Source organism: Anas acuta, chromosome 8, assembly GCF_963932015.1.
Source record: "Anas acuta chromosome 8, bAnaAcu1.1, whole genome shotgun sequence".
Lineage (NCBI taxonomy): Eukaryota > Metazoa > Chordata > Aves > Anseriformes > Anatidae > Anas > Anas acuta.
This window is the reverse complement of record NC_088986.1, coordinates 20,305,838-20,332,075: the sequence shown is the minus strand read 5'-3', so window position 1 is coordinate 20,332,075 and position 26,238 is coordinate 20,305,838. Positions and strand designations below refer to the sequence as shown.

The following is a 26,238-nucleotide window of genomic DNA, read 5'->3' as shown; positions in this document are numbered from 1 at the left end:
GCTGGTCCACCAGCCACAGTCACCTTGCACGGATGCTGGGGATCCATCGAAGGAAATCTCTTTCTCGCCTCCCTTCTTTTCTTCTTTTTTCGGTCTTTGTCCCTGAAAGATGTTGCCTTCGATTCTTCCCGCCTAGGGAGCGACAACGCCAAGCTGTCCCTGATGAACAAGTACAAGGACAACATCATCGCCACCAGCCCCGTGGACGCCAACCACCAGCAGGCCACGCTGCTCTCCCACACCTCCAGCAGCCAGCGCAAGCGCATCAACAACAAGGCGCGAGGTGCGGGGTGTATGGGGACGTGACAGCCCCCCGGCAGCTCCCCAAACTGCCCAGACCCACGGGAGTGGTGGGGCGAGAGCTGTGCTGCAGGATGGAAATGGGGGTTTGGGATTTGGGGCTGGGAGCCGTGGCAGGGGGGAGAAGTTGCAAGGCAATGGGGGCTGTGGTGGGGAGGGAGAAGATCTGCATCCAGCTTCAGCCTCCAAGGCCACAGCAGCAGCAGAGGGTGATGGAGGATGGGGTGTGCGTGAAGTCACCCTGCTGTGATGACGCTTGGTGTCCCCCGCAGCCGGTTCGGCATTTCTTAACCCCGAGGGGGACTCGGGGACGGAGGCGGACACCGATCCCCAGCTGACCTTCTACACAGACCCCTCGCGGAGCCGGAGGCGCAGCCGAGGTGGGTGCAGGCAGGCAGTGAGCGGGTCCCTGAACCCCGATGTCCCCCAGCTCTGCCTGCTCATCAGGCTTTCCCTGTGGGCTTGCCCCACGGTGTGGAGGGCAAGGACGGGGATGCAGAGCCCAGGACCCCTCTGAGCACTCTCCCGGGTGGCTGGGTCTTGGGTTTGAGAGAGTTTTTGTGCCTTGCAGTGGGGTCCCCCCGCAGCCCCGTGAACAAGACCACGCTGACCCTCATCAGTGTGACGAGCTGCGTGATCAGCCTGGTGTGCTCCTCACACATGAGCTGCCCCCTCGTTGTCAAGATCACCCTCCACGTCCCTGAGCACCTCATCGCCGATGGTGAGCGCCCCGTGGCTCCTCCTGAGCTCCCTCAGCCGTGCACTGGGAGCTGTAACGGAAGGGAAGGGGGAACGATGGAGGGGACGGGTGTGGGGTGGGTTCAGGATGGAGGGGACGGGTTTGGGGTGGAGGACAGCGGCGTGGGGCAGAGGGGATGGGGGTGGGATGGTGGGGATGCACACAATGTGGAGGTGGCTGCTGCGGGATGGAGGGGATGGGCGAGGGATGCAAGAGATGGATGTGGGGTGGAGGGGACTGTCAGGGGCTGGAGGGGACCATCATGGGATGGAAGAGGCTGTCACGGGATAGGGGACACTGTCATCGGACAGATGGCATTGTCATGGGCTGGAGGGCGCTGTCAGGGGATGGAGAGCTGAGAGTTGAGCCGCTGATTGCCCCCCGGGCGGCAGGGAGCCGGTTTATCTTGCTGGAGGGCAGCCAGCTGGACGCCAGCGACTGGCTGAACCCGGCGCAGGTCGTCCTCTTCTCCCAGCAAAACTCCAGCGGGCCCTGGGCCCTGGACCTCTGCGCCCGCCGCCTCCTCGACCCCTGCGAGCACCAGTGCGACCCCGAGACCGGTAAGCCGGGGGCAGTGGGGGTCCTGCGGGGCCCTCTGTCCCTGATGTCCCCCCTCTCCACATAGGTGAGTGTCTGTGCTACGAGGGCTACATGAAGGACCCCGTCCATAAGCACCTCTGCATCCGGAACGAGTGGGGCACCAACCAGGGGTGAGTGTGCCCCCAGCGCCGTGCCCAGGTTCAGGCAGCAGCACGGCGTGGCAGGGCTGTGGGAAATCCTCTTTGGTGAAAGAGTTAAAAGCACCTCGGTGAACCGTGAGCTGTGGGCTCTGCAGGGGCTCCGCAGGAGGTGAGGATTTTTGTTGTTTGAAGTCGTCAGAGCTGAGGAGCACTGGCATAGATGTTGCCGTTATTAGGTTTCAGAGTGAACAGCCCCCACAGAGCGTCGGGGCTGTTCCTTTTCTCCTTCTGGGGGCTCTCCTCTGGCAGCCAGCACCAGGAGATGTTTGCCCGACATCATCATACCCCCAGAAGTACAAGAGCAAAATTTCCTGATGTTTTGGTAGCATGCAGAAAGCCGAGACACAGCAAAAATAAAGAAAAAGGGGGGAGGGGGGGGACAAGCGACCGTCAGGGATGTCCCCAGCTCTCCATGGCTCCCCCATCCCCTCTTAATGGATGGGGGCATAGGGATGGGGTCTTCCCCTTTCCCCCGTTGCCGAGGACACGCTGAGTGTCTCCTGTTGGGCTGGAGGAGCCCACAGCCAGCATGCACAGAGCAAGGGGGAGAATGACTTTGTGCTCCAACACGCATCTGTGAGTGCCGGCTTCCTGCTGCTGTGCTTCTGGGGTGTGGGACTGCAGCTGAGCACCTCAGCTAGCTCCTCGCTGACCTAGCTGCTCCATCTAAAGGGAGAGGGGAGAAAAGGCTGGTTATTAGGAAAAAATACGGATGGCAGCAGGCGGGAGGGAAGCCAAGGGCAGGAAGGACAAATCCGCTCCTGCCCTTTAATAAGGAGTTGTTTGCTTGGCGTAATTCAAAGGGGTCTTTGGCATCGTCCCCGGGATAAATAGGACCAGGGAACTTGTTTTTTCCCATCTGCGGTTTTGGCATTATAGGGTTTTGCTGTGTTTGTGCTCTGCCTTCCGTCCTGCAGCAGCGTTTGTGCCTGGCCAGGATGGGACCACCACGAGCCCCCCGGCCTTTCCCTGGGTCCGTGGGGGCTCTGATGGGTTGGGGCTCTCTTGTCACGGCTCCTCCAGTTTGCCCAATTCCCTGCAGAACTTGCAACCTTAACCTGGGATTTATAGTGTTTTTTGGGGGGGGCAGGGCACAAAAGCAGGACCGGGGGGGGGCTTTGCTTTTGCCAGCCCCTTGGTCGTGCTGTGGAGTGCTGCTGGGATGCCTGGGCACGGTCTCTCAGCGCTGACAGAGCTGCGCTTTTATCTGAAAGCGCACTGCGAGGCTCTGGATGCGTTTCCGATTGGTTTGTTTTTATTTACAGTGATTATCATTTGAGTCAGTGTCTGTGCACTCAGCAGCATCTAATTTTGCTCGTGAAGGCGAGCTCATCTTTGAACTTTATTTGCAGTGGCTTTGTGTGCTGCGTGTATTTTGGGTACCACACCGAGAGCCGTGCCATCACCATGCATCCTTTACTGAACGCATCCGGTCCCTAAATCAGCACCAGTTTTTCAAAAACGAGAACTTTTTGATCATGTGCAGCAGATATATTTTGATCGTCTGCTTTTGTGTGCTGCTCTTCAGCTGTTTTAAACAAATCTGCTATGCGTTGCCTGTTTGTTAGCCGCCTGCCTCCCGACTTTGATATGCATTTTTAATTAGCTGCCCCGCGGCTTCTTCTCCAACATTTCTCAGGTAGCTTTCCAGCAATCTGGCCAACGTGGCCGATCCAACCGGATTCCCAGGGTGGCACCATGGTAGGGCTGTCCTGGAAGTCACATCGGCGAGCTGTGCACCCGGGTAGCCTGCCCACCTCCCTAATTTCTTGACCCCTTGCACCTGCAATGTGATGGCTGATGGCTGTCCCCTCACCAGCTGTCTCCTTACCTGGGAGACACCCCCAGTGAGGTCTAACACCCTTGGCTTTTAAGGGCCCCAACGTGCATTTTCCTCTGTTTTTGTTCTTCACCACTGCAAGGGGAAGTTTGGGGCCAGTTTAAGGTGATTTGGTCAATGTGGCTGGCTGCGTGCTGTCACGCTCTTCTGGCATGGGCAAAAATATGGGCTGGGGAAAGCAATGGGGTCAGCCCCCTGGTTGTGGGGTGGGCTGAGTTTGCCCACTGCTTGCCAGGTGAGACCCCTCTGCTTGGTAGGATCTGCGCCAATGTGGGCCCAGAGGACTGTTATAGGGCAAATGGTTCCCTTTCAATAATTTGGGTACTGCTTGAGACCCTGCAAGGTGTTAATTGCTTTTTATGGGTATTGGTGGGGATGGCTCTTGCTGTGGGTGTCTGTCTCCTGCTGTGGTCGTCTCCTGCCCTGGCTCTTCCCAGGGAAGTTCCCCCTGAAGTCAGCAGTGGGATCCTTGTGCTCACCACTGGTTTGCACTGGGAGCATCCCCTTGCTGAGCCTGGATTTGCTGGGGGTCCCCAGCCCCAAATGCTTCTCACTTTTGGGGGGACAGCAAAATCCCACAGCCAAATTGGACCACCCCAGCAGGGCAGGGCACCCCTTTATCTGTGCCCTGCTCACCCCCTCCGCACGGTGCCCCGTCTGTGGGGAGCTGTCCCCCTGTCCCCCTCTGTGCTGTGTACCCACCCGTGTCCCATCCCCTCCAGCCCCACAGAGCAGCCGGGGACATGGAAAAGTGACAAGGACAGCACTTTCCCTGCTTAAGCTCTTTTCTTTCTCTCCCATTTCATTTTCCACCCCTTTTTCTGCCTATCTTTTTTTTTTTTTTTTTTTTTTCTTTCTCCTCTGCCTCTTTCTATCCCCCGCTGTGCGCCGCGGCTTTGCGAGCTGGAAGGACGGCCAGATAAAAAGCTCGTCTTTCTTTCAGATCCTTTCACCACACCACCCCTCCGCCTCCTCCTCCCCGCCCCATTCTCCTCGCAGATTTACGGGCAGCCCAGGAGAAAGTGCCGGCATTAGCATTTTTAATAAAGAGCCGCTTAGAAGGGAGGGCAGCGGGCGGGGAGGTGGGCAGGGGAACAGCAGCCAGAGCCTGGCGAGACCCTGGCCAGGCAGAGCCTCAGTGGGGCTGGCACTGGGTGGAAACCCCAAAAAGCATCAAGGGGCCGTGGCCCAGACCTATTTTAAGCCCATAACCACCAGCCACCTAATTCTCTGGTGGCACTGCAGCCGTGCTCACGTGTAGCAACTTCTCAGCACCTTCAGCTCTCCCTGCCAGCTCCCTTCCAGCAGCCCCAGGTTAGCTCATCACTGCCGTGTCCCATGGGCTCCAGGCTTTTGTTCCTCATCCAGCAGAGGCAAAAAAGCCCCGTGGATAACAAGGATGGCTCCCAAGGCTGGAGGTCGGTCTGACCTTGTCCCCGTGGGGCTGCAAGGCAGGTACAGCTCCGGGGTGCAGGGGAGGTAAATCAGAGAAACGCCAACAGCACCAGGTCCTGAGGGCTTGGCTGGCACATCGGGAGCTTCCCCTTGAGCCTGGGTCTGGAGCAGGGCATGAGTCCAGCTGGAAAAAACGAGAGGCCTGAAGACCGTCCCGGGGATGTATTGGCAGAGCTTTGGCCGTAGGCACTCGCTCACGGTGCTTGGTGAGCTTTCTGGCTGTCGGCTGCCCCGTGGACCCCCCGTTTTGTTGTTTCAGATGCCAAGGCTTGCAGGGAGCCAAGGGCTGTCATTTCTGGCCCATTTAATCCAATCTGATCAGATGCAGAGCTGCTTCTGATCCGTCTCCGTACCCTTTGTGAGCTTGGAAGGCCACGCAGCCAAAATACCTGCCAAGAGCAAGGAAAGCAGAGCAGCGAGGCGCCTGCGGAGCACAGGAGGTGGGGAGACAGGCAGCTGCACGGGCACAGGGGAGGAAAGAGGGGATGAAACAGCACCAGAGCCACGGGGGGGCCATGCCAGCGATGGAGGGGGTGAGATGTGAGCGGGGGAGAACTTCTCCCCCCACCCTCTGCAGCAGGAGGCACGAGTAGGCGAGGAGGGGACTTGTGTCTGCCTGGGAGGAACAGTCGGTGCGGAGCTCCTGGAGAGCCAGGCTCAGAGCACAAAATTTTAGGCACGGTTGGAAGTCGGACGCTGGGGGGCATAACGTGTCCTGGGAGCTGATTTGCACCTCGCAGGCAGGCTGGAGGCTGCGTGGCACGGCGGTGCTGCCTCCTGGGCTCCCATGGCACTGCTGCTTTTGGGCTGAGCACCGGGGCATGCAGAGCGCGGCTCTCCACCACCGTTTTCCCACCCAACCCGGCAAGGAACAATACCGTGCTCTGCTTTTGTTCCCAGCCTGGCACACTCCGGAGAAGCAAGAATAAAGCCCATCTATCTGCAGGGAGGCGGGGATGTGCAGCATTCAAGGCGCTGGCGAGGCGCAAGGAGCAAGAGGGCCTTATCCGGGGCGAGGCGCTGGATGTAATCCCCCGCGCCCAGCCGGCCACAGCAGTGCCATTGTGTCCCGGCCAGGAAATGAGCAGCGTGCTCTAATCCTGCAATCAGGATTTTTATTTTTTTTTGTCCTTTCTGAAATAACTTCAGATTAGAAATTGAAGTGCTTATGCAGGAGAGCTGTAATTGCCTGGAGAGAAAATCCCCAGGATTGCTGGGGCAAGGTGCTTGCGGTGCCCCTTGCGGGGAGGCAAGCTCTCACCGGGTCTCTTAAAGGTGGCAGGGTGGAAAAATCTCTTTCTCTTCCCAGCTCCGAGCTTGCCTTGCAAATGGGATTTGGTTGGGTCTGGTTGTGATTCCCCTTGTCTGGTATCCTGCATTTTTTTTTTTTCTTTTTATTTATTTTTTTCTAGTCTCTGACTTGCCGTTCTCTCTGCAATGGATGCCGTGTAAAAAATGCAGAGGATGCTCCACAAAAGATGCTGTGCAAATGATGCTAAAAGCTGTAAATTTTTCAGGATAAAGGAAATAAAAGCTTTGTCTGGGTTTGGGTTAGCACCCACCCCACCTGAAACTATGAAACTGAAGGGGGTGAAACTGTCCTAGAGCCTGAGACGCTTCCTTCCAGAAGGCTCGCAGAGGAAAGTTTCAGATGTGTTTCGGGTTGCTTTTTGCAGTTTGATGGATGTGATACAAATCTCCACTGTGGGAGCGGGTGGGTGGTACCCGAGGGTGCAGGGGTGTGAGGCTCACAGATGCTCTGCAGTGGTGGGAAGGGGGGGACTGGAGCCAAGCGTACCCCCAAATAAACAGTGAGGTATGCCACTGACTGGGGGCACCAGCCATATAGGATCCTAAATCCTAAAAATTGGAGAAGAAAAAAAAAAAGGCCAAACATCTTGGGTGTGGGGCTATTTTCCTGCCTTGTCCTGGCTTGGTTTGAGCTGTGTGATTCCAGGACCCATTCTGTGCTTGCACCCATGTGTGTGCGCCACAGGTGCAGTGGCTCTTGCTGCAGCACACAGCTGAGGAAATATTTGGGGATGCCAGCGTGATGTCCTTGTGCTTCTCCTCCAGACCCTGGCCGTACACCATATTCCAGCGCGGCTTCGACCTGGTGCTGGGCGAGCAGCCATCCGACAAGATTTTTCGGTAAGCCCTGCTTCAGCCTCACCCCCACCCCTTGGACCTCCCCGCTGGTTTGGACGCTGCCTGGTGCTGGTCCTGGGGAGGGTGCAGCAGGCTGGTGATGGCATGGCCAAGCACGGTGTCCTGTGCCACCTCCTGGGGGCTTGTGAGCATGGCTGGTGTGGTCCTACTACGGCGGCCACGTGGGTTTCATGGGATGCTGGATGCCCAGCAGCCAGTTCCTTAGTGATATGGTTTAGTGGAGGACTTGTTAGTGTTAGGTCAGAGGTTGGACTCGATGATCTTGAGGTCTCTTCCAACCTAGACAATGATTCTGATTCTGTGATTCCTCCCCATCCACAAGGAGAGCAAGATGTAGGCTCTGAAGGAGGATTTCTACCAAAAGGAGAAGTGCTTTCCTTTTCCCTGGACACCTCAGAGAGGAGGAATAAATACATGAATAATCCCTTGTCACCTCTCCTCCTGCTCCCCAGCAGCACGCTCCAGGCAAATGGGTGCTGGAGATACCTGCATCCAGCTGGGGATGGGTTTGGGACCACCCCAGGGAGTGGGACGGGTTCAAGGGCTGGGTGTTGGTGGAGGTGGACATCTGCATGATGTCCCCGCATCGATGTGACACAAGGGTGGCCCTCTGGGTGCGGTGCCCCCCTGTGTGCCTGCTCCCCTGCCAGGTTCACCTACACCCTGGGGGAGGGCATGTGGCTGCCGCTGAGCAAGAGCTTCGTCATCCCTCCGGCCGAGCTGGCCATCAACCCCTCGGCCAAGTGCAAGACCGACATGACGGTGATGGAGGACGCGGTGGAGGTCAGGTGGGTGCGACTGCAGAGCGGGGACGAGGGTCTGTAACAGCCTGGTGTGGCTCTGCAGCCAGGGGGACAACCCAAAGGACGTGGGGGTGGTGAGAGCTTGGGGGCTGGTACGTCTGCTGCCAACCAGAGCAGTACCAACCAGAGCAGTGAAACACCTTCTCCTCCTCCTCGCAGGGAAGAGCTGATGACCTCCTCCTCCTTCGACAGCCTGGAGGTTCTCCTCGACTCCTTTGGCCCCGTCCGGGACTGCACCAGGGACAACGGGGGCTGCAGCAAGAATTTCCGCTGCATCGCCGACCGCAAGCTGGACTCGACGGGCTGCGTGGTGCGTGGCGGGGGGACAGGGTGGAGGAGGAAGAGATGCCTCCTGCTCTCCTCGTTACCCCAGAGTGAATATTTCTGTGTTTTTGGGGCACCTGGTGGCTCTTTCAGGTGTCCCTATGAGCTGTAGCGTGTTCTGTGCTGGTGGAGGGGCCTGAGGGAGCAGCATTTTAGCACCCACCACCTCCACAGCCTCCTCTCTGCCCCAGCCCAGCTGGGATTTCATCCCAGGAGCCACTTTTTGGCTGGCTGGGCTCCCCTCATCTCTCTCGCTTTCCCCTCCACCAGTGCCCGGCGGGACTGAGCCCCATGAAGGACGGCACGGGCTGCTACGACCGCCACGTCGGCGTCGACTGCTCCGACGGCTTCAACGGGGGCTGCGAGCAGCTGTGCCTGCAGCAGATGGTGCCCCTGCCCGACGACCCCCTGCTCTACAACATCCTCATGTTCTGTGGGTGAGCCCCCCAGTGCTGTCCCCAGCACGGGGACCTCCTTGTCCCCGGGAGCAGGAGACCCCTCCTGGCTCCGTGAGGGCACGCAGGTGGCCTTGGCCAACAAAACTGAGAGCACGCGGGGGTTTCTGCACCGTAACCTCTTCCCCAGCAAAACGCCAAATGCAAAGTGGCCCCAGGGGCTGGGTGGCTTCGAGGGTGTCCTCATTTCTGGGTGTCCCACCTGGGGTGGCTCGGGCCTCGCTGGTGGGGCTGCAGGTGATGTGGGCCCCGCTGCTGGCTTGCCAGGTGCATCGAGGACTACAAGCTGGGAGTGGACGGGCGGTCGTGCCAGCTCATCTCCGAGTCGTGCCCCGAGGCGGGGGACTGCGGCGAGCCCCGCGAGCTGCCCATGAACCAGACGCTCTTTGGGGAGATCTTCTATGGCTACAACAACCACTCCAAGGAGGTGGCCCCAGGGCAGGTGCTCAAAGGGACCTTTAGGTAAGGGGGGACGTGGGGAGGTGGCCGCTGGCAGGGTTTCCAAGAGCACAGTGCGTGGTTCAGCCACGTCTGGCCAAGCTTTGCAGGAGTTTGAGGGGCTGGCAGGATGGGCACATCTGAAGCCACATCTGTCTTCATAACCCATGCCCAGAGGCTTGGTGCTGGGTTTTTGGAGTGGGTTGCCAGCCAGGTGTTGCCATCCCTTGTCCCCTCACCCCATCCTCCTCTCCCCAATTAACTTGCAGGCAGAACAACTTTGCCCGGGGCCTGGAGCAGCAGTTGCCGGATGGGCTGGTGGTGGCCACGGTGCCCCTGGAGAACCAGTGCCAAGAGGAGCTCTCAGACCCCACGCCTGACCCCGAGTTCCTCACCGGTGAGTGAGCCCGGCCAGACCTACACCCTCCTGGGGATGCTGTGTGACATATCCTGCCTAGCTGCAGCACCCCGTGCCCAGCCCTGCAAGGGGAAGGCGGCACGTTTCCCGATTTTATTTCAGCCACCTGCAAACGGGGGCAGTCAGTAGCATCGCTGCGGCAGGCTGCCTGCTGCCAGGCTGCCTGTTTGCGGGGCACAGGCTGTGAATTAATTGTGTGGCTAACAGCTCAGGTGCCCACCGGAGAGCTGTGGGGTTTTCAAAAAGATTTTTCTTCTTCCAGGCAAAAAACGTTTTCCAAATGCCTTTAATTTGATTTCCAAACCAGAAATTGGTGTAAAGAAGCATTCAAAACCACAGTATTTTTGTTTGTCCTGACAGACCATTAACCATGAGCACCAAGCTCACGGTGGGTTCCTAGCCTGGAGGGTGCCACGGGGGTGACAAAAGTGCCACCATGGCCACGGCATCACAGAGGGGATGGGGGCCAGGGACTTTGCTGGCAATGACACCAGGGAGACAGAAGCCAGCAAATTGCTGTATTCATTTCCCACTGCTCTGCTGGCTCTTTGTGGCTGATTAGGAGGGGAAAAAAAAAAAAAAGAGAGAAGAAAAAAAAGGAAAAGGAGTGAAATCTTCTGTGCTTGTCAGTAGGCAGATCTGGGCATTGCTGTGAATACACGAGAGGCAGAGCTGCTGAGTAAGGAAGGGCTGTTTTTGCATAAACACTTTGCGGGGACGAGCGAGGCTTTGAAGCTGTTGGCAGCAGCCGGCACTGAAGGAAGCGGCACTGGGAGGCAGAGTACTGCATCCTCCTTATCCTCTGCCTCTCCTCCTCGCTGCGGAGGGGGGAGGCACGTTGTTGTCCTGCCCGAGCCCTGCTGCATGGCTGCTCGGCTGCCGAGCAGAGGTGTGCTGCTCTGGAGGTGTGCAGCCAGCTGTGGGATGCTCTGGCCACCAACATCAGAGCCGTGAGCAGCCTCAGTTCCTTTTCTTGGGCTTTTCCCAGGATTTGGCTCTCGGGAGCTGGGTCTGTCCCTGGGTTGACCACCCTCATCCTCATCCAGGCCATCTCGGGAGGGTTTCTGGTCTTGCTCAGCCCCAGCATTGCCACAGTGCCCAAGGGACCGTGAGCACAGGAGGGCGATTTCCCCATGCGCACGTATCCTGCTCTGTCCCCTGGGCCTCCGTGTTGGCCGCAGCTGTGGCGTGACGGTGACCGTTCCCAGGCCTGCCAACAGCTCATTAAAAAGCGCAACTCTCATTAGCGAAGTAATTAGCACACCTGGGCATGTCTGGGGAGCGGCCGCCGGGAGGGAGGCAGGAGGAGGCTCGTTATCTTCCGCCGCGGAGCCCCGGACGGCAGGATGAAACGAAGCCATCATTTTTCCTTCAAAGCCATGATTTTAATTGCCGCGGAGCAGCTGATGGTGGGGACGTGATGAGTGCTGGTGCTTTCCATGCCTCCTTCCCACCCTGCCAGGTGCACAGCGCCGGGCATGGCGCAAGGCACTGGGCCCTCCTTGGTGTCCCCATGCCTGGCAGCAGTGCTGAGCGGTGCTGAGTGCCGTGTCCTCTCTCTGGCAGGGATGGTGAACTTCAGCGAGGTGTCCGGGTACCCACTCCTGCAGCACTGGAAGGTGCAGTCCGTCATGTACCATGTCCGGCTCAACCAGCTCACCATCTCCCAGTGTAAGTGGGGCCAAAAGGGGTGGCGAGAGGACACGGCACCTTCTGCTGGGTGATGGGCTTAGGGGTGGCTGGTCTGGAGGGCCCAAGGGGCTCGGTGTCTGCAGGGATCTGGGCATGTCCCCCCATGTCACCCCCAGCCTTCAGCAACGCGCTCCACTCTCTGGATGGGGCCACCTCCCGCGGGGACTTCGTGGCGCTGCTGGACCAGTTTGGCAACCACTACATCCAGGAGGCTGTGTACGGCTTCGAGGAGTCCTGCTCCATCTGGTACCCCAACAGGCAGGTCCAGCGGCAGCTCTGGCTGGAGTACGAGGACATCAGCAAAGGTAGGAGCCCCAGGACAGGTCCCCAAAGCCACCCCGCTGCCTGCTGAGCAGGAGCTGGGTTTGCCCTCTGCACAACAGGGAGAGAGCACCCAGCCCTTGCAGAGGCTGCATCCCACCTCATTTTCTTATTTCCACCCTGCTGTTGTGGTCGAAGGACCCCTGTGGACTGCAGCCGGCGTCAGCCCGGGCCAGCAAGGCGTATAAATACCCACACCCCCAGGGAGATGAAAGATGAATGCGCTAATCCCACCAAGCCGTCCTGTCTGATTCTGGACTTAGCTGCTATTTGTCTTTAATCCTGTCCCTTTGCTCCCTTTGTCTCCTCCGTATCTGCTCTCTTCCACTCACATCCCGGGGCCAGACTTTCCTTCTGCTAATGTTTTCTCTTCTCCCCGGGTGCCAGCACTGCGTTTTACTGTCTGCACACCAGTGATGAACTGGTCACCGGGCTCTGGGAAAGGGGGGGAGCCTGCGGGAGCCCAGTCCTGGCTCTGCCTTCAGTACAGAGAAGGAAGCATCTGCACACTGCATTAGAAGCAGCAGGAAAGCTCAAAATCCTGGGTGTGGGTGACCCCTCGGGTGGAAAATGTTCATTTCTGAGCCTGGATGCTGCGGGCTGAGGCCTCCTGGAGCCTGGATGCCTTCCTGAGCCCACCTGCAAGAGTCCAGACCTGCTGCTGTTTTGCTGAGGGCTGTTTCCAGATGTAGCATCTTTTGATTGCGAGTACTTTTTTTTTTTTTTTTCCCCTCCTGCAATTTCCTCCTCTTTGATTTTCCTGCTTGGAGGCTTTTCAGGTCTGGCAGTCTCTTTCCACCCACAGTATCACATTTCGGTTTCGCTCTGGCACCTGCCACTTTCCCTCCTTTCCTTTTTGTTTGCAAACGTCAGGAGCTGGATATCGACTGAGAAATTGCAAGAGACAACTCATTCTCTGGCTCCTCTGCTTTCCCCCGGTGCCTGTGAAGCTGCAATTCACAGCTAGCCCAAAGTGATCCATTTCCAGCTCGATGGGGTAGCCGAGCAATGCTCTCATACCCGTTTTTTTGTCTAACAGCCCTGTTTTCCTCGCAGGGGTCTCGGAGATTGGCTTGGCCGGCCCTTGCAATAGGAAGATCTCTCCACAGCATCCTGCAGTGGCCTCAGCCTCTGTAGCTTCTTCCCACCCCACCAGCCTGCCTTGTCCTTGTCAACACCAGCCCTTTTTTCATGATGACACCACGGGGACGTGGTGGCATCGGGGCGTTGGGCACCTTTGCAAGGAGCTTGGAAAAACCCCATCACAGCCCGGCTGGGGGCTGCAGTGGTGCTGAACCTGTAGGACTGCTTCCATCTCACCATTTTCTTCTGCCTCATGTCCATGCTTTGAAAGCCAAACCCGGGAAAGACCCCATTCCCCAGCCTGGCTGCAACCTTGCCCACCTCCATCACACCCGTCAGGGTCTTTGGTGACTGTGGGGGTGATGGCATGCGCTTCTGCCGCACTCAGCGGGGGATATTTGGGGCTGGTGGTGCTGGAGGGAGAGGCTTTCCCAAGCCCTCTGGCCACCTGTCCTGTCTGAAAGCCCTTTTCCAGTGCAGGACATGTGCTCCCTCCAGCCCTCCCCCTACTTTTCTTGGGGGGAAAGGTGGACAGATGCAAAGAGCCAGCCCTGAGGCAGATCCCAAAAGGGATGCGCTCCTCATCTCCCTTCGCCATAGAGGAAACCGAGCACAGGTGCAATGGATGGACCAGAGGAAGTCTTGGTGGGTGGCTTTGTAGCCATCTCAGGAGCTTCCTGGCCATCTGGAAGCACTGACACATCTTTTCTGCTTATTCTGAGCTCTTTGGATCTGCATCCCTTGTTTTTGGTTTGTCTGCCTCTAGGAGGGATTGGCAGGCTGAGCTGTTTGCCTCTGCAGAGAGCAACGCTAAGATACAAAATAAAATTAAAAAGGAGGGGAAAAAAAAAAAACAAAAAAACAATACAAAATGCCCATGTGCAGGCACACATCAGTGTGAGGCACAGATGCCTCAGCACAGGGTAGGAAGGCAATCTGGGGCCCGCTGCTCCAGCAGTGGCTGCAGCTTTCGGAGCCGTGGGGATGATTGAGGGCAGCTCGGGGCAATTTGCAGCCTGCATTCATGAGGGTGCTGCCACGTGCAGGCCTTTTGGAGGTGGGAATCCACATCGCTGCTGTGCACCCGTCCCTGTGGGTGTGCAGTGCGCTCTGGTGCCTCGATGCCTGCGGGCTGCTGGTCGTGGTGGGGGCTTGTGAGAATCAGGGGAGTGGAGAGGAGAAATCGGCGGTCGGGCTGATTGCTGGGGGAGGCAGCCAGGTTGTTCCTCATGAGCCTCCAGCTGCAAGAAGGAGGCTCCCTCTCGTGGGGACCTGCTGCAAGGGCTGGGGAAACTGAGGCACTGGGAGACAAGAGGCCACGGTGGATTTTCCTGTCCTGACACCTGCTCTTGAGGCCAGTGAGTATTTCATTCCTACAGAGCAGCCCGTACAGACACAGAGGGTCCTCTAGGCACTGCCTGCCTCGAAGCATTCTCTCCTGGGACTGTCCCCTGACCGGTGGCTTGGAGCCCACCCCCGTGCCCCTCTTTTCCCCCCTTCTCCAGGCAACTCCCCCTCGGACGAGTCGGAGGAGCGTGAGCGGGACCCCAAGGTGCTCACCTTCCCCGAGTACATCGCCAGCCTCTCTGAGTCGGGCACCAAGCGCATGGCAGCCGGCGTGCGGATGGAGTGCCAGAGCCGTGGGCGCTGCCCCTCGTCCTGCCCCCTCTGCCACGTCGCCTCCGGCCCCGACACGCCGGCCGAGCCCATCCTGCTCGAGGTCACCAAGGCGGCCCCCATCTACGAGCTGGTCACCAACAACCAGACCCAGCGGGTGAGGAGCTGGGGATGGCATCAGGGTGGCATTGGCGGCCCTTGACCTCATCCCCAGGGTGGCTGGGCCATGCTGAACTGTTTTGGCCTCACCCATGGGGGACGGATGAGCACAAGCTCTGGTGGTGGGATGCCCACCCGGTGCTCAGCCCCTTCTCCTCCTTCCCAGCTCTTGCAGGAGGCCACCATGAGCTCGCTGTGGTGCTCGGGCAGCGGGGATGTCATCGAGGACTGGTGCCGCTGCGACTCGAGTGCCTTCGGGGCCGACGGGCTGCCCACCTGTGCGCCTCTCCCCCACCCCATGTAGGTCCCCGTGTCTGGACCCTCGGTGGTCCTGCGAGGGGGTGGTGGTGGCCCCATGGTGGTGGGCCCGGGGTGGCTCTGTGGGGCAGGGGTGCGAGCAGATGGGGGATGTGGGAACCAGGCAGGGGGTGCAGAGATGCAGTGCCTTTTCCAAATTCGGTTGGGCATTGGGGATGGGATTTTGGATCCATCCTGGTAGAGCAACCTCAAGGAAGGAGCTCTGGGGAGCAGTGTGCCCACAGCCAGGAGGGGGCAGAGAAGGGGGGATCACCTCTATCCGGGTGGGTGGCAGGGCTGCTGGTGGACCTGTCCCTCTGGGGACACTGATGGGCTGGCATTGCCCCCCAGCCTGCGGCTCTCCACCGTGCACGAGCCCAGCAGCACGCTGGTGGTGCTGGAGTGGGGGCACTCGGAGCCCCCCATCGGGGTGCAGATCGTCGACTACCTGCTCCGCCAGGAGAAAGTCACCGACAGGATGGATCACTCCAAGGTGGAGACCGGTAAGTGGGGGCTGCCTCCGGGTGGCGGGTGGGATGGAGGCGTTGGAGCAGAGCCTCTGCCTCTCTCTTTGCAAGGGGATGCTGCTAAATGTACCTTATCCTGTGGGAAAGAAAGCAGCCCCTCCCTGCCTGCCGTGCCGCAGAGGTGCCAGCCCTGGGGACACCGGTACCATCACCCACGGTGCGTCCTTCTCTGTCCCCGTAGAGATGGTGCTGAGCTTCGTGGACGACATCATCTCTGGTGCCAAGTCTCCCTGTGCCATGCCAGCCCAGGTGCCCGACAGGCTCTCCTCCACCATCTCCCTCATCATCCGCTGCCTGGAGCCCGACACCACCTACATGTGAGTCACCTCCGCCCGTGGGACGCCGCTCGGGTGTGCGTGAGGGCTTGGGAGCCTTCACCGCTGTCCTCCTCGGCCAGGTTCACCCTCTGGGGAGTCGACAACACGGGGAGACGCTCCAGGTCCAGTGATGTGACGGTGAAGACACCCTGCCCCGTGGTAGATGATGTGAAAGCTCAAGGTGAGGTGGAGCTGGTGCTGGCCTGGCACATCGCATGTACAGCTGGGAGTACTGGAAAGCAGCTTTGTTGTGCGAGATGTGGAGACCTGGCTGGGACTCGGGCAGGGCTTGGAAAGGGGGTACAAAACCACCCCAAATCTGTATGTCTGTGGTCACAGGGTGAGCATGCCCAGGGTGACACTTGGGACCAGTGACGGGGGATTCCCCACTGACTGTCCCCACTGATTGTACCCACTGGCTGCTCCTGTCCTGGCCTCAATGTCCCCTGCACCCCTGATGGCCCAGGCAGTGCGTGATGCTGAAGGCTGGCACGGGGGGCAGCAGGAGGAACCCATTCCCCCCACAAACAAGCACAGAAGCAGCCTGTGCTCATGCTAAGACAGGTAGAGGGGTAGGTACTGGGGACATATTGGGCACGGGTGGGGAAATAGCCGAGAAGACCTGTCCTGTCCTGCCCAAGTGACTGATAGCATCGGTGATGCCCGAAGAAATCCCAGTTGTGTTCCTTCTGGTAAATAAATGGTATTTCACCACCAGTACCTGATGACACCGCCCGTTTCTCCTCCTAATTGGATCAAACTACGGGAGCCTAAATTGGATTGATTAGTCCAGCTGAGTCCGGGTGATGCCATTCTCTCTGTTGTTCCTCCAGTGCCTTGATATGACATTAATCATACCCCGGGGGACAAATCTTGGCTCCAGTAACGGCCGTGGAAGATGTGCTTCATGGTTCCACCAGAGCCAAGCATTGTCCTGGTGGGCTTTGTTCTTTGTGCTCGTCTCTTGCACCCCACTGACTAGCCCTTGTCCTCCTGCCCAGAAATTGCCGACAAGATCTACAACCTCTTCAACGGCTACACCAGTGGCAAGGAGCAGCAGACAGCCTACAACACCCTGCTGGACCTGGGCTCCCCCAGCCTGCACCGAGTGCTCTACCACTACAACCAGCACTACGAGAGCTTCGGGGAGTTCACCTGGCGCTGTGAAGACGAGCTGGGGCCCAGGTAGGCTCGGGAGCTGGGTGGGCTTGCTGTGTGTGCCAACAGGGTCTGGTTGTACGTGTCTGTTCTTCTCCCAGGCTTTGGCTTGACTTGTCTGTGTGCTGGTCTCAGCACCACCCCTGCAGCTGCCTGGAGATGCGGTGTTTCCTGCCCTGTGTCCCCAGATGTCCCCTGCCCTGTGTCCCAAGATGTCCCCTGCCCTGTGTCCCCAGATGTCCCCTTCTGCCCGTCTCCTCCCGTGCCTGCCCCTGTCTGAATGGTTTTCCAGTAACGTGGCTGTTTCCGGGCGGTTTAGCAAGCCGGGCTGAGAAATTATGTGGGCTGCAGTGGTGTTTCCTAGCAGCTGGCCTCCACAGAACTGGAGTCCTGAGCCCGTCCAGTATTCAGCATTTCTTCAGATGTACGTCAGCAACAGATCCCATCTGGGAAACGCGCGGTCCCCCTGCTCAACACCTCCTCTCATCAGTCTCACCTCTGGCTCCCTTCCAGCCCTGCTTCTCCAGGTGATCACGGGTGGATTTCTGGCAGAGGATCAGAGAGCACCCACACCTTTTCTGCCCTCCAAGTCTCCACTAGGGAGGCAGAAGGTCTCAGTAGATACCTGGTGGCTGTCTTGCTTGTAGCATCCCTTCACATCCCTCCTAGTTCAGCTTTGCTGGGAAACCCTCCAGTGATCCTCAGCTTCCTGGGGCAAAGCTGGCTTTTCTCCTCTTTCCCCTTTTTCGATTTATTTTCTAAGAAACTTGAAGTCTCTAAGGCAGAGCGTCAAAGCTCGGGAACAACCTCCCAGTGTACGGAGACCTCTGGTTATGGCTTCATTCCCAGGATGTGAGTAGGACCCATCTCCATTGCCACACGTGAAATCCAGCCCCGGTTCGCACAGCCTGTCTGACATCTGCTGCAGTGGTTTGTGTGAGGAGTAAGTGAAGTGACACACGGGGTTTGTCACACAGCCACTGCTGCTGTCCAGGGCAGGCATTGCCGTCAGTGCTCGTGGTGCCAGTGAGGAGAGCACAGCACCACCAGGACGTGGGGTGGAAGCCGTCTGCTCAAGCCCCACGGGGCAGAGCGATGTTGGCACGGGGTGACCAGAAATGCCCCGGGATGACCCAAATGTTGCTGTTTGCTGCAAGTCAGAGGGTTAATTCCACCCGCTGGAAATGCTGGAGAGCTTAGGGTGGGGTGACGCAAGCTGCTGATGAAGTGCTCGCAGCTCGCGCTGCTTGGAAGGAGAGGTTGAGGCAGCTGCAGCGGGATCTGGTGATGACAAATCTTGGAAAGCAAGCCTCCTGTCTGATCGTCTGTGAGGGCGAAGCATCCAGACTGGTGGTGACAGGACAAATCACTCGCAGATGACATTGTTTAGCCAGCAGACGGAGGATTTGTGTGGCTGCTGCTGCTGCTCCTTTGAAGTGCTGGACGCGGACCCACGCGAGCGACTCGGCGATGCTCCCCCAGCTCCGCGCTGCCGTGCCGCCTTTGGCTCTGCTCACACTCATCCTCCTGCTCGCCAGGGCTGGCTGCTGGGCTGAGGGAAGCAAGTATTGCGTGCAGATAGCTCGGTCGGGGTTACCGAAGCGAGACGGTCCCTCCCAGTCTGGGAAAGGCTGCAGAGAGCTCTGGACTTTGCATACAAAGACGTGGAGAGGAGGGCGGGTCATTTTCCAGCAAGCCACAAGTGAGAAGAGGCTTTGGTGCGGATCCTGGTGGAGCTCGCTGGTGTTTGCGGCCTCCCTTCGGGTGTCAGACCTGGCCAGCCTGGAGCTGCAGCCACACGGAGCCAGCAAGGGGAGAGCTGTGGCTCGCAGCCCCTGCTTATCCAAGCAAGAGCGTGACAAAGGTTTTTGTCCCCAGCATCACGATTTGCCTCTCTGCTGCCTGCCCCGTGCCGAGTTACTGCAACCACGGGGACGTGTCTCCTGTTCCTTGTCTATGCCAGCCCAAAAAGTGACCTTGAGGCTGGCTGGGAAACTTGTTCCAGCCCTTGGGACAATGACAGTGTTGTCTGGCTTTCCAGGCACCCGTAATACTCACCTGCAAGACGCTTCATTTGGATCCATTACCTCCACATTTGCCAGATTCCCCCGAGATCACCTGAAGTGCTAGACAAGTTTAAAACGAACATAACGCGTTTTACCTGAACAAAGTGTTGCTCTCGATCAGAGCATTAGAAGCACAACTTTCAGAGGAAAAAAAGCCTGAAGAAAAAAAGAGACAATCTGGGTCGTATTTGGCCAGGATCGCCCGTGCTCCTCCTGTAACTAATCCAGCACGAGGGGCTGGTGGTTTAGCACTTCCTTGTTATCAGCACAAGCCCGTACCAAAGTGGTGCTGCTCTGAGGGTGCTGCAGGGGCCCTGCTGCTGGGGTTGCTTGTGCCCAGCCCTCCTCTCCCCCTGACTCCCGACCCCTTCCCCTGGCTTTCTTGGCTGGGTCTCACAAGCAGCATGGGCTGCCTGACAGCTCCTTACCAACCCCTGCTGCTCGTTTCTTTCCCTGCAGCCAGAAAACATGGAAAATGCATGTTCAGAAGAGAGGGGGGTTTCTCTTTCAGAGCTTTTCTGTGCTAAGCTGATGTTGTATGCATTGATGTATTCCTTCTAGCTTGCACGCTGTCCTGTGGGACACATTTCCTAAACTGTTATTAAGCATTATAAGTCATGTGTCAGGAGTGTCGTTGACTGTACTTACATTTTATGACACCGCATCTTATGGGGCTCGTAACAAAACCCCACAAGCCAGCATAATACAGATGACAGGCATGATAGTTTGAGTGTTGTTTTTTTTTTTTTATTTTTTTTTTCCCCTAAATCTCCTTCATGCTCAGTGATGTCCCAGCAGGCTGGTTCCCAACGCTGTGCATTTCTCCTCCACCACATCCCCCTCAGCCACGTGGTGGCAAGGGAGCGATGCTCCCCGCATGTCCCTGGTGGCTCCTCGCATTTCTCCCCCCTGCCTCTTTTCTCCCACTCTCCCACCCTGTGATTTGGGGTCCTGGAGCTGCAGCGGTGTCAGGTGATGCCGCTTGAGACGCTCTTGGGGCTCGGGCACCCTTTAACCACCTTTACTTTTCTCTCCCCACGCTCTCGTCCTGCCCTCCCTGCCGCTCCCCGTGGTGTTTCCATCGCCCCCGCCGCAGGAAGGCTGGCCTCATCCTCTCGCAGCTGGCAGACCTCAGCAGCTGGTGCCACGGCCTCCTGCAGGAGCCCAAGATCAGCCTCCAGCGCTCGTCCCTCAAGTACCTCGCCTGCCGCTACAGCGAGATCAAACCCTACGGGCTCGACTGGTCGGAGCTCAGCCGGGACCTCAAGAAGACGTGCGAGGAGCAGACGCTGAGCGTCCTCTACAACGACTACGGGGACAAGGACTACTGAGGGACGCAGGCACCCGCCTGCACGCCGGCCCTGCCGGGGCGGCGGGGAGGGTTTTATATACGGACCCACAGTGGGGAGGGGGGGTGTCTCTGGAGACAAAAATTGGGAGCGGGGAGCGAAATGGCTGCTCTGCGCAGTTCTGCCTCAGTATTAGTTTCTTCTTTGGCTTGGCCAAAAGTCTTTCTAGTTAGGAGTCTTGTGGGACCCTGTTTTCTTGGTTTGTTCCGTTCATGTTGCCAAGAGGTTCCTTGTGGTGGGTGTGGGGACACGGAGACGGCAGGCTGTGGGGCACGGCCCTCTGCATCACCCCGTGTCCCTGCCCCAGCCACGAGGGGCCACTGGTCGCAGGAGAAGCACGGTGACACAGGTGGGAAGGGAGAGCTGGGGAAATGGAGACAGGCACGCAGGTCGGGCTGAAATGCTAATGGTTATCGCTGAGCAAGACAGCCACCAGGCAGCCAAGAGGGTGTTTGGGGTGTATTTGTTGTTTGTTGTTTTTTTTTTTGGTTTATTTTTACAATTGTAAAGCATGAGGTCTGGATGAGACTTGGCTCAGCTGTGGTGTCATCGGCCCAGGTGAGGGGAGGAGGTGGGCGGCGGTGAGCCCACCTCCTCGGGGCTCCTCTGCCATGGCCAGCTCCCTGTCAGCTCGGAGACGCAGGGTGCTCGGGGCAGAGGCAGCCTGGCCACAGGGCCAGCGGTCAGCTGGACAGCACGATCTTTTTTCTCGTGGGACCAAACTCCTAGGAAGTCAACTCAAAAATCCCTTCCTTTTTTTATTATTATTTATTTATTTTTTATTTTTTAACCCACCGTAATAAAGACTTAGAAGCAATGACAAACTAGTGTTTGTCAAAAGCTGAAAAATGGAGGCTGGGCTCCATTCAGAGCAAACCGTTCCCCAAAACCCTGTTACCACTGATGCTGTTGGAGGCAGCAAACGGCTTCATTTTAGCCTCAGCTACCAGCCTGGTTCGCAGAGGAGGCACCTCTGGACTTGCCAGCTGTGCACCTTTGATCTGGACAAGCCAGGAGTCCCGCAGAGAGATTTTTTTATGATGCCTCTTCAGAGCGAAATTTCCTTTTCATTTTTCAGTCTTGGCAGGAGCAATCTTCAGCCTTGTCTCTTTTGATTTTCCACCTCGTTCCTCGCATTACCTGCTGAGGACACGGCTTCAGTATTTGTGCAGCACCGGAGGGGAGGCTGCCGTGGCCTGCAGCTGGTCACGGCCACCGGCGCCGTGCCGCAGAAGTCGCACAGCAGCCGATCAGAGCACACAAGCATCCCCCAGCAGGACAATGCTGCATTTTTTCCTCCCCACGGGCAGAGCTCTCATGCGGGGGCAGCTAGGCTGGGTGGGAGAGCCACTGGGCACAGCCACCAGCAGTCAGTATTACCTGGGCATCCGAGTGTCATTTGTGTAAGGAGTTCATCTGGCAGGGCTCAGCGGCCAAACACCTGATTTTTGCAAGCAAGAAGTCTACCAGAGCCTTCAGGCTTCCCCTCACGTTTCCTTCCATTTTGATGTACTAAACGCTGCCGACGGCTTGGTGCTCAGAGCAAGCCCAGCACCGTCTCCATGCTCAGGTACACATGGGCAGGTGCTCCATTTCCTTTCAGCCACGGGGAATCTTGGCCAAGACGCTTTGGTTCGGTCTCTTTTTCCTTCCAGCCGACACTGAGACATCCTTTAACTTCCATCCAGGCAGCCGGCCAGCAGCGAGCAAAGGGCACCTCCGCGCAGCGCCTCGGAGGGATGCTTGGACAGAGGCTGCTCTGGCCCGGATGCGACTTGGTAGCTGGCCATGTAATACCGCTTACGTGGCCTTTATAGGAAACACAGACGGTTTTCCTTTTGGGAGCAGCCTCCTCCCTCGAGTTGCTTACGAGGTGCAGGAGCAGGGCGGGCACAGCCAGCCAGCCGTGCACCCTGACTGCCAGGAAAACCCCGTGTGCTCGGTGGCTTTTTCACCCAGACGCAGAACTTACCATGGGGCCCTGCAGGTGTTTCTGTTCTGCTCCCACTCTACAATTTCTAAGCCCTTGCATGGTCACTGGAAACACTGCAGAGCCTCCTTTGAGCCCTGCGGTTGGGTGAGGGCTCCCTTGGCTGGGAGAGGCACACCCTAAGGGTGAGGGTGAGGTGACCCACATGAGGTCGGACACCAAGACCCTCGCATGGGGTGGGATTCATTGTCACCAGCCCATGGCAGGCACCACTCTGTGGCACCTGGGTGACCATCGCAGTGTCGCCACATGCCTGTCTTGGTGCAGCGTATGCCCATTTTCGTGGCAGCACTGGCTTGCCCAAACTTGTATTATTACTATTTTATTTTTTTTTCCCAAATCCCTGAGTTACAGCACATATGCTCATCTCAGACAGCTGCTCAGACAGCCCCGAGGCATCCCCTTCCCTGCAGAGCTGGAGGACTTCATCTGCCGAAGGCTCCTGCCCCAAACAGCCAGCCCTCGCTCTGCACAGTGTTTCCTCTTGTGGGCTCCTGCCTCTTTCCTTGCTGCCAACCACAGGAGAAGACATGTTTTGTCCTTTTCCCAACCTCCCTCACCCTCCTGACCTCTCTCCTCGTTTTATTTCTGAATTAACGAATGACCATTCACCTGAGATGAACCTCTGGGTCATTAACTTTTCTTTGCTGCACCCCTTCCCCTGTAATAGCATTACTACCTTTTACTTGTTGTGCCGTTATTTAACATATAAAGATGGTTTGGTCCTTTTCTTTAAAAAGATGGCTACAATTCATGTTCCTTGATGTTATATTAAAACTCTAATGTGACATTTTACTACTGTAGATTGAAAGTAGGGTGCTCTAGGGTTGGACAGCCACGTGGCAAGAAATGCAAAACCCTTCCAGATTACTTAAAAAAAAAAAAAAAGGTTTTAAAGAACAACAACAACAAAGTCACTAGCACTATGTACAACTCCAGATGATAATTTAACCGACTATTAAATGGAGCTGTTAGTAATCCGTGGCTCTGGCAATCTGGGATGTTTGTTTGCAGTTTTGGTCCAGCTGATGTCATCTCTTGGGAGCGGATGAAAAGCTCCCAGGCTTTGAACTCTTTGCCTCTTCACACGAGTTCAGCATTAGCCCGTCTGCCCAGCAGGTTAGCCAAGTCCCAAAGCACGGAAGGAGCCTCGCCTCGGTTACCCTCACCTGCTCCAGCGGCACAGGAAGGTCCAGGTCCCTTTGGGTTTGGGGGATGGATGGTGTTAACACACCCTCAGCAAGGGGCTTTGCTTTGCAAACCTCCACGGATGCTGGGAATTTGGGAATGGATTCACAAAAAATGACTTTTAGCCTGTTCTCAGATAGCAGGTGGATGGGACCATGCAGTCTGGTGGTCCACCACCCCCTGCCCCACTTGGCAGGCCCCTGGCAGAGGAGCAGCAGCATCGAGAACATGAGCTGCCTACAAGCGATGCAAAAAGCGGTGCCTGAGCAGGTGTGGGAGACGTAAAGGATGCCTTAAAATTCACTTACAGTGCAATTGAGCATCCAGAGGCAGCACGCTCGTGGCGGCAGGGCCCTTCCCCAGGCCTGCTGCATGTTGCCACCAGCCCTGCCAGGAGGTGGGAGACCCGGGGGCGGCTGGGGATTGCTGTGAGCACAGACAGGACGCCTGGCAGGATATGGGAGAGGGGGGATTTAGGGGCTATGGAGCACAAATCCATAGGAAACCAGACTTCATTCCGCCTCATGGAACAAATTGATTTTTTTTTCTCTCTTCCCACTGCTAAATTGCAGGAAAATAAGTTAAAAATACACCCGATACTTTCCTTCTACTATTTTCCATGCAGCTCACTGCTGTGGCTGCCACCAGCTTGTTGCACAATGACCTGTGAAGGAGGAGGAGGAAGAGAAAGAGGAGGAAGAGGAGGAGAGAGGCTGTATGGCAGTGAGATGGGGTCACAGGGATGAACTGCTGTGTCGGAAGATCCTGATGTGAAAGCCAGGGGAGAAAGTCATCCCCAACAGGGCAAAGTGGGCTGTAAAGGATGCACCACCAGCCGAAGGGAAAGGCAGCATTAGGGCCTGGAGAGGGGGTAGGCACAGCCCCAGCCTTGCTCCCAGCTGTGTCTCCCAGCTCCCCAGAAGCATGCAGGTGTGATTCCCTGATTTTGGCGTTCTAAAATGATGAAAATCTGCTTGTTTAAGTGCCTTTCAGCTCCGTGTGTGTGTGTTGGAAAGGCTGCTGTTGGCCAGCAGACTTTATTTACCCTCTACAAGGAGGTGCTCGCAGGGATTTCTTCATTTTAGAGCAGGCATGGAGAACATCCCAGCACTGCAGCCCTCACGCAAGACCCCATGTCCCCACGGTGCCAGAAACCACCTCATTTTGTAATTTCAGCATGGACTCCTTGGGCATCCCAACTGCTGCCAAAGCTTCCCAAAACCCAGTCTGTGTATCTGGAAGAGCCACCACCCTGCTCGACTGCATGTCCCCCTTGTCTTGGGGACGCGGGGGCCGGGCTCTCTTGCTTCGAGGCTGGGTGGTTGGTGGGAAGGAGGGGATGGGATGGAAAAACTGCTCTTCACTTGGCTACTGCCCTAGACATCGGCCCTGTTTTGTTTTAAGTGCAAGCCCCACAGCTGGAGTGCTGGTTGCTTGGTGGCTCCCTCCCATGCTTGAGGCTGTGGGGCCTCTTAATGAATTGTCCTCCGTAAAAATCTGGTCCTGGTGGGAATCTGTGCTCTGGGGACATCGGGTGTCAGTGGGAACTGCTGTTCCTCCTCTGGGGAGCGGCGAGAGGCTTCCTGCAAAGACCAGGAGCGAAGGAGGGGCTGGTGCTCACCAGGGGGAGGCGTGTGGCTGCTGGAGGAGGAGAGGGAGCAGGGTATAAAGGCAGGACAAGGGACGTGGCAAATGGAAGATAATACAGAGGGACGCTCTGGATGGGTTGAGCATCCCCAACAGGAGCACCCCAGACCCTCCCGGGTGTGCTGTGAAAGACAGTGCTGGAGGCAGCCCTGCTGTGTCCCCACACCCAGCACCCCCAGGGCTTGCCGTGACCTCCCTGCCTTCCAGCAGCAGCATGAGCCCAGGCAGCTCAGCTTGTTTCCATCAGCACATCTGGCTCCAATTGCCGGCAGAAGGAAGGGCCCCACACACCCGGGCTGCAGTGACAAGGGGACGGGTGTTCGACAGCACCAAGCTGCCCTCGCCCCCCCAGGTGTCTGGTGATGGAGGGGGGCTCACCCAGCACACAGCCAGCGCGAGGGGCTCCTCCTCGCATGTCCTCTTCCCATTGCCCTTCTCTGGGGCTGGGGCTGGTGACATGCTCATGCCAGGAGGAAATTTGGGATGTTGTTGCCTTCTGTAGCCTCAGCGCTGCCCCACAGCATCCATCAGCCCCCCAGCCCACTGCCGTCGCTTGTGTTTTCCAGTCCTGCCCGACCTTTCCGCTCGCTCGGCCGTGACTCACCTTCTCCGGCGTCTGCAAGGGAGGCGTGCGGTGGAGGAAAGACAAACAGCTCCTAGCTCGGGTTTGGGCTGCTCAAACCCTGCCGCGGAGCTGCCAGAGGTTGCAGGGGCTCCTTGGGGACCACCCCACACTGGGGCAGGTGAGTGTCCGGACAGGGGGACTACAGCCCTGGTCCGACAGGGGGAGAAGTTTGGAATAGTCACATTGGCAATGGGAAAGAGAAGCCCTGGAAGCTCCTTTCCCTAAAGTCTACAAAAAGCAATATTTCCTCTGAACAAACCATCCTGGAGCCCCTAGGACATGACCAAATGGGCTGGCCCTGGTTGGGATGTGGCCACCATCTGTGGACGTCCCCTGTCTTGGGGACATAGGATGTTTGTGGGATTTGGGGACATCCATGGGACCAGGCTCAGCTGGCACTGTGGCATTAGCTTGTCCTGGTCCCTGTTACACTCCACGATGGTGGGTGCTGAAGTCACTGGCATCCCTTGGGCTCACCACCATCTGATGGCAGAACTGGAGCCCAGCACCGTGGTGCCACC

The 26,238-nt window shown here is 57.6% G+C and overlaps 1 protein-coding gene across 4 annotated transcripts in view; it reads left to right on the top strand.

Annotated features, from left to right (window-relative positions):
- Nucleotides 1-21,212, top strand: part of ASTN1 (astrotactin 1) — a 39,356-nt gene extending 18,144 nt beyond the window's left edge. For 2 of the 4 annotated variants that reach the window (XM_068690622.1, XM_068690624.1), the window contains exons 4-23: nucleotides 110-283; nucleotides 573-680; nucleotides 872-1,021; nucleotides 1,432-1,599; nucleotides 1,665-1,749; nucleotides 7,151-7,225; nucleotides 7,894-8,031; nucleotides 8,206-8,356; nucleotides 8,641-8,807; nucleotides 9,093-9,287; nucleotides 9,533-9,660; nucleotides 11,248-11,352; nucleotides 11,490-11,678; nucleotides 14,283-14,551; nucleotides 14,720-14,853; nucleotides 15,202-15,353; nucleotides 15,559-15,694; nucleotides 15,775-15,875; nucleotides 16,696-16,879; nucleotides 20,015-21,212. In XM_068690622.1, the coding sequence (XP_068546723.1) occupies nucleotides 110-283; nucleotides 573-680; nucleotides 872-1,021; nucleotides 1,432-1,599; nucleotides 1,665-1,749; nucleotides 7,151-7,225; nucleotides 7,894-8,031; nucleotides 8,206-8,356; nucleotides 8,641-8,807; nucleotides 9,093-9,287; nucleotides 9,533-9,660; nucleotides 11,248-11,352; nucleotides 11,490-11,678; nucleotides 14,283-14,551; nucleotides 14,720-14,853; nucleotides 15,202-15,353; nucleotides 15,559-15,694; nucleotides 15,775-15,875; nucleotides 16,696-16,879; nucleotides 20,015-20,249 (3,044 nt within the window). In that variant the 3' untranslated portion in view covers nucleotides 20,250-21,212. Of the gene's footprint in view, nucleotides 1-109; nucleotides 284-572; nucleotides 681-871; nucleotides 1,022-1,431; nucleotides 1,600-1,664; nucleotides 1,750-7,150; nucleotides 7,226-7,893; nucleotides 8,032-8,205; nucleotides 8,357-8,640; nucleotides 8,808-9,092; nucleotides 9,288-9,532; nucleotides 9,661-11,247; nucleotides 11,353-11,489; nucleotides 11,679-14,282; nucleotides 14,552-14,719; nucleotides 14,854-15,201; nucleotides 15,354-15,558; nucleotides 15,695-15,774; nucleotides 15,876-16,695; nucleotides 16,880-17,203; nucleotides 19,656-20,014 lie in introns of those variants that run through there. The other 2 variants (XM_068690623.1, XM_068690625.1) reach the window with 2 other exon arrangements.
- The last annotated feature ends 5,026 nt before the right edge of the window (nucleotides 21,213-26,238 follow it).